This window comes from Protomyctophum parallelum (assembly GCF_964188405.1).
Source record: "Protomyctophum parallelum genome assembly, chromosome: 7".
In the NCBI taxonomy this organism is placed as follows: Eukaryota; Metazoa; Chordata; class Actinopteri; order Myctophiformes; family Myctophidae; genus Protomyctophum; species Protomyctophum parallelum.
In genome coordinates this window covers 37,497,905-37,505,404 of record NC_139705.1, presented here as the reverse complement: position 1 = coordinate 37,505,404, position 7,500 = coordinate 37,497,905, and the positions used below count along the sequence as shown (strand labels likewise).

Here is a 7,500-nt window from a genome sequence, read left to right as displayed (position 1 = left end):
AATTCCAATTGCAAGATATGAAAGCCACACACAGCCTTTTCAAGTCTGTTTCGTGGTGGAAATTGGCTTCCATATCTAAGCCATGTTTTGAAGGAAACTGCATTATAATAACATGTATAATGTACATGATTCTATTTACCCTGGCGTTGGCTGGCAGTCCCAGGGTGATGGTTGGCAGCGTGGACGCACTCTGGATGGTGAAGTTAGTAAGAGAACCATCCTGCAGGAAAAGCCTCTGGGCCTGGAAACACCAAACAGAGAGAATTTAAAGGTGCAATAGACAAAGCAAAGCAAAGCAAAGTTACTATATTTACCCAGGGTAACTGGACTAAGCTCAATAACTTGTTTACAGCCAGGCCCTGCTCATAGAACATTTCATGGTAGGGGTTCAATGCCTTGCTCAAGGGCACTTCAGCGGTGGTAATTGTAACGTGCCGGTCCGGGGATACGAACTAGCAAACCGTTCGGCCACCGCTGCCCCAACCATTCAACCATTCTGGTTTCCCTGACTCATCATATGGTTTGCAACATTGATGAATTAATTTGTTTATTGTTATTAATAACATTGATTAAAGTGTTTCCTAAAAATAATATTAACTACACTGGATACATCGGAATACAGGATCTTATTTCCATTTCAGGAAAAGTAGTTATTTTGGACATAGACGTTTTCCACACACATTTATCGAGCGCAGCCATAGTTCAGGTCGCCAATAGCATTGAAATAAATGGTTATTCCTGATGAAAGTGTCTAACTGAACTTTAACATAGTTCATCCTAAATAATTGCTTTCAGCTCCAGTCTATGTATGAAAGTTTGTATAACAGTGTGTTCCTGGTTATTCAGCAACAGGCAGACAGACAGACAGGTGTTGTGGTGATTAAATGAATAGTACATGAACCCTGGATGTCCCTGTGCTCCTGTGTCGTTGGATTTAAACATGTCATTACTGCCGACAATGAATGTTCACGCCGTTGTCGTCGCCACCGCCATGGCTCCAACCCCCTCACTTCACGCACTCACCAAATCATTTCACCGTCCATCAGTCACATCTCAAGTTTATTCAAGTGTGTGTGTGTGTGTGTGTGTGTGTGTGTGTGTGCACGTGTGTGTGTGTGCTAACCTCATGCGATAGGCCACCAGCAGATGGCAGTAGACCATTCTCGTTGGGCAGACTGTCATTCGGTGAACTACAGCCAGAGACTGGGGTACTGCTGCTGCTGGGAGATGAGTCTGAGGAGAAAACACACAGAGGAGTCACATTGAACCACTATCCTAGTATTGACTCCTGGGGGACTCCCACTCTCCGCTCAACTAAGTATACTAGAGTGTATGCACGTGACATCATTATCATACCCGGAGTTATGCGGGAACGCCTACTGATCGGCAAAAATAACTACTTTCTGGCCTTGAAAGCCCAAACATGATACATCCAAACAGAAAAAGTCCTATCTGATTATATTAGACAACATATTAAACATTGAACATATATTTCAGTGTGATGTGCTGATGCACAGTAACAGTGTGAAAGTATAAAACTATCCGTATAAAGTTTAACTCTGTATAAAGAGACTTGGTGTGTCATGATACATCAGTGCCGGATAATATGGATGTTTTTGTGTGTGTGGGAGGGGTTACCTAGTGTGTCAGGTACTCTGTGCTTGACACATGGCGGGGCGCTTTCTTTGCGGGTGAGCGGGCTCTTGCGGGTGTTGAGATGTTTCTTCAGCTTGTGTTTCACTTTCAGATTGGGCTCCGATGCTGCAAACACAATAGCAACAGTGACTCAGTAATGACGATGCTAACAAACACAATGGGGAAACAGTGATGAGTCAGTGTAGTTACAGGATTCGACAGGACTCTGGTCTCCAAGCATCTACCGCACATGATTCAACAGGGAATCCCCACAAGGCCGGGCTTTTTTGTTCAGTTGTTGGTCGAACTCACAATCGCCGGTTATTAAGTGGATCGATGTATAGCTGCAGTTGTCCTGGGGTTTGTTGAGCCTGGCACCACTAGTTTTATGTGAGCTAACCACTGAACCATCATTAACTGATTCAATTGACCCTTTAGCCTGGTTTAAAACGATGCAAACCCACTGAGGACAAGCCAAATGCAGTCCACATACTGAAGTGTTTCTGTGAGCTAAGTGTTCCGGTTTGAACTGTGATATTAGTATATTGGTAGGACTTTACAACGGCAGTGTGTAGTGTTGTGTCATTGTTCCATGACAAACCAGTCTGGCGACTGGATTAAGATCAATAATCTCTCAAAGAATCCTGGTAGTCACAAGACTTTGTGAAATCATATTGTGTGGGCAAAAACGGTAAAAGAAAAACGGATTTATCAAAGACCAAGTTAAATGTTCAAGCCTTGGTGTTAAATCTAACTGCGGAGAGTGTACGAATGGAACCATATTTTGCACACTCTTCTGAGTTAATACCAAGGATTGTGTGTGTGTGTGTGTGTGTGTGTGTGTGTGTGTGTGTGTGTGTGCGCATGTAAATATGACCAGGAAGTGAAACATTCTCCATTTGCATTTCGTGTGACATGTGATTTCAGTGTGTAGACAGCATGATGTCACCGGTGTGTGACTGACTATAGCATATTACTGTCACCAGTGTGTGACTGACTATAGAATGTTACTGTGTCCGAGACTCGTACCTGCCCGCCGTAGGGGGGTCTCATCACAGCAGTCGTTGGACGATGGAGGAGGGGACGACACCCCAGGCTGAGAGGAAACACTGGGGTCTGGAGCCAGCTCTCTGCAGGAACACATTTTAAGAATTTATTTATTTCCACGCAAAGGAAAATGCACAAGGACACAAACTATTATGGGTGAAGTTATGTTACAATCACAAGCCTATGACACATGTTTGGAATCATGATACAGCAAGAATGTCACTCAGCAGAGTCTCTGATAGACACACACACACACACACACACACTTGAAACAAAAAAGAAAACACAGTAAAACAGCAGATTTGCTCTACAAACACATGTGTGTGCGTCTGAGTGTATCTTCCCCTTTTGACCATAAGGTTCAAGGAACTTCATAAAACCTTTTACCTACCAAGGAACTACACACTTCTTGAAATTCTTGAGTCCTGTATTGAATTAGTGTTTGTGTTTGGACTGCTTAGCCAAAAACATTAGGGGAACAAATATGAGGTGACATGATACATGACACACAAAATGAGAATGCTGCAACAATAAAGCAAGCAACTGTGACACTGTTGAACTGCGAATGATCTGGGTGACCGGATAGCCAAGAGGTTATAGGGTGCATACCACATGGGCACACATTTCCCCCATCAGTGGGTCCCTGGTGGCAAGACCATTTGCTGTGGTTACGCAACTCTCTCTCCGCAAAATACAGTATATGTTTCACTCACACTATCAAATAAAGGCTTAGAGATGTATGAAACCCGACGCTGATTTTGTAGTTTTCTCAGCTTATAAAATACGGCAGATTGAAAAGGTAAGCACTGCAGCTGCAGCCAATAAAATCAATAATGGGGTGAGTTGGGTGTGCCAAGAGCCATGGGTGTACACGCCACTGGTCAATGCTTGCACATTGACACGCCTAAATCTCACCAATTATTAAACTTATTAGCTGCAGCTGTGCTGTTTACATTACAGTGTACTCTAAGATCAGTCAGATTGTGGGGGAAACCAAGACTCCTAAATCAATTTCCTGTATCTGCAAGTATGACGTGGGTCTCTAAATTCCATTGGAGAAGTGACCATGACCACAGACTATGACCGATTCCTTCTAGAACCTGTATTGCGTGCGTGTGTGCATGTGTCTGTGTGTATGTTACCTGTAAGCTACAGGAGGTGAGAGCGGGTTGGAGTTGGTCCTCTCCAGCGCCGCCTGTTTCTGCTTCTTAAGAATCACTTCCTGGAGTTTCTGTTTGACCAGGGAACTAGCCACAGCGCCTGTCAATGAACCACACGACAGCCAATCACAAACAAGAATGTTACTAATCTAATTCTCGTCTATAATGCGTGAGCAAATATCTTGTACACTCTATTTTCAGAGTGAGTTCTGAGTCCAGTATCAGAATCTCTTTTAGACAGCTCATTCATCTTCCAGCCAATTAGAGGGCAGTGAACCGTATGACCTGCTATGGTATGTAAAAACAAAATGCTCTAAACAGTAGGAGGGGAACATGCATGCAAGTGTGTGTTTGATGTTGAGTCCCTCTGTGTGTGTTTCTGCATGTGTGCATGGATGTGTGACGGACGTGCATGCGTGCGTGTGTGCGTGTGCGTGTGCGTGTGTGTGTGTGTGTGTGTGTGTGTGTGTGTTTTGAGGTGACAAGAGGTGTCATGACTGATAGGGTCAATATTGACCCAGTGACTGCTTGTGTGCACAGCCAGGCTATATTTAACCCCACTGTTAAAATAACACGGGTCAATAACCAGAGTGTTCTCACCACATTTATAGTTCCATACGTTTCATTATAAGCATCCCAATGTCACTGCTCAACAATATGCCTTTTGTGTATTATTCATGTTTATGTACAGTATGTAGCCTGTACTGGCTTCACAGCGCTCGGGACATGTTTATGTATGTACTGTCTTCACAGCGCTCGGGACATGTTTATGTATGTAGCCTGTACTGGCTTCACAGCGCTCGGGACGGGCACTGTACTGGCTTCACACAGCTTGGGACGGGCACTAGCTTTGCTAGTACCTGACTCAGGTGTGCACCACAGGCCTACTGATGCTGTGTCAGCCTTGCTGTCAATGTTTTCAACTTATTTTTAACTTGTACACTGTGTGACAAGCTGGAATGTGTTGGAAGAAATAAAGAGATAATTTGACTGAATTGTTTAACCTCAAACAGTTGAAGGATTTTCATATTGTTGCTTAACATAGTAGATATATTCCTCAGCCCAGTGATGCTACACAACATTAGCTTGTAAATCAGTTTAAGTTAGGCATGCGACGGCGTGTGATAAGAGTACAAATCCATCATAAAAGAATGCTGGCTGAGGTCACATAATGCCTCTCACTCGGTGCGGGGAAAGTCCACGACTCCACGAGTGACGTAAGTGTGATGTCAGAACAAAATGCCTGCTGTGTGGATATTATTGTCAGTGGAGGAACTTGTTAAAGAGAACTACTGTTTATTTCATCAAAACCCTGAAATGTGTGCATGTGCGTGCATGCGTGCGTGCGCTCCACTCACTCTGTTGACTCTTGTCCTTGTGTTTAAGCTGTTGCAACTCCTGCTGTTTCTCCTGCTGCTCCTGCTCACGCCTCCTCTGCTCCATGTTAAACTACACATGCACGCACGCACGCACGCACACACACACACACACACACACACACACACACACACACACACACACACACACACACACACACACACACACACACACACACACACACACACACACACACACACACAGAGTAGTATAGATTTGTATTTACTTTTTTAAAGATTTGTTTTGGGTCTTTCTGCCTTAATTTGGATAGTAGTAATGGGCAGTGGTAGTAAACAGGGAGAGACACGCAGCAAAGGTCGTCGGGCTCAGGAATGAAACCCGCGACCAGCACAAAATGCTGTATTACAGCCCACACAAAATGCTGTATTACAGCCCACACAAAATGCTGTATTACAGCCCACACAAAATGCTGTATTACAGCCCACACAAAATGCTGTATTACAGCCCACACAAAATGCTGTATTACAGCCCACACAAAATGCTGTATTACAGCCCACACAAAATGCTGTATTACAGCCCACACAAAATGCTGAATTACAGCCCACACAAAATGCTGAATTACAGCCTACACAAAATGCTGTATTACAGCCTACACAAAATGCCAGAGGATGCACGATGGCAGCCCCTCAGTCAAATCCTGTCACATATGTGGTTGCGCCTTAACCACTAGGGCCCCCACTAGACAACTTAACCACTAGGGCCCCCACTAGACAACTTAACCACTAGGGCCCCCACTAGACAACTTAACCACTAGGGCCCCCACTAGACACTTAACCACTAGGGCCCCCACTAGACAACTTAACCACTAGGGCCCCCACTAGACACTTAACCACTAGGGGCCCCACTAGACACTTAACCACTAGGGCCCCCACTAGACACTTAACCACTAGGGCCCCCACTAGACAACTTAACCACTAGGGCCCCCACTAGACAACTTAACCACTAGGGCCCCCACTAGACACTTAACCACTAGGGCCCCCACTAGACAACTTAACCACTAGGGCCCCCACTAGACACTTAACCACTAGGGCCCCCACTAGACACTTAACCACTAGGGCCCCCACTAGACACTTAACCACTAGGGCCCCCACTAGACACTTAACCACTAGGGCCCCCACTAGACACTTAACCACTAGGGCCCCCACTAGACAACTTAACCACTAGGACCCCCACTAGACACTTAACCACTAGGGCCCCCACTAGACACTTAACCACTAGGGCCCCCACTAGACACTTAACCACTAGGGCCCCCACTAGACACTTAACCACTAGGGCCCCCACTAGACACTTAACCACTAGGGCCCCCACTAGACAACTTAACCACTAGGGAACCCACTAGACACTTAACCACTAGGGCCCCCACTAGACACTTAACCACTAGGGCCCCCACTAGACACTTAACCACTAGGGCCCCCACTAGACACTTAACCACTAGGGCCCCCACTAGACAACTTAACCACTAGGGCCCCCACTAGACACTTAACCACTAGGGCCCCCACTAGACACTTAACCACTAGGGCCCCCACTAGACACTTAACCACTAGGGCCCCCACTAGACACTTAACCACTAGGGCCCCCACTAGACAACTTAACCACTAGGGCCCCCACTAGACACTTAACCACTAGGGCCCCCACTAGACAACTTAACCACTAGGGCCCCCACTAGACACTTAACCACTAGGGCCCCCACTAGACACTTAACCACTAGGGCCCCCACTAGACACTTAACCACTAGGGCCCCCACTAGACACTTAACCACTAGGGCCCCCACTAGACAACTTAACCACTAGGGCCCCCACTAGACAACTTAACCACTAGGGCCCCCACTAGACAACTTAACCACTAGGGCCCCCACTAGACACTTAACCACTAGGGCCCCCACTAGACAACTTAACCACTAGGGCCCCCACTAGACAACTTAACCACTAGGGCCCCCACTAGACAACTTAACCACTAGGGCCCCCACTAGACACTTAACCACTAGGGCCCCCACTAGACAACTTAACCACTAGGGCCCCCACTAGACAACTTAACCACTAGGGCCCCCACTAGACACTTAACCACTAGGGCCCCCACTAGACACTTAACCACTAGGGCCCCCACTAGACAACTTAACCACTAGGGCCCCCACTAGACACTTAACCACTAGGGCCCCCACTAGACACTTAACCACTAGGGCCCCCACTAGACACTTAACCACTAGGGCCCCCACTAGACACTTAACCACTAGGGCCCCCACTAGACACTTAACCACTAGGGC

The 7,500-nt window shown here is 46.3% G+C and overlaps 1 protein-coding gene across 2 annotated transcripts in view; it reads right to left on the bottom strand.

Annotated features, from left to right (window-relative positions):
• Positions 1–7,500, bottom strand: part of hdac7a (histone deacetylase 7a) — an 83,827-nt gene that overhangs the window by 26,388 nt on the left and 49,939 nt on the right. For both annotated transcript variants that reach the window (XM_083770359.1, XM_083770360.1), the window contains 6 exons: positions 5,201–5,291; positions 3,825–3,942; positions 2,665–2,765; positions 1,639–1,761; positions 1,124–1,233; positions 140–241 (listed from right to left, as the gene is read on the bottom strand). In XM_083770359.1, the coding sequence (XP_083626485.1) occupies positions 140–241; positions 1,124–1,233; positions 1,639–1,761; positions 2,665–2,765; positions 3,825–3,942; positions 5,201–5,291 (645 nt within the window). The remainder of the gene's footprint in view (positions 1–139; positions 242–1,123; positions 1,234–1,638; positions 1,762–2,664; positions 2,766–3,824; positions 3,943–5,200; positions 5,292–7,500) is intronic.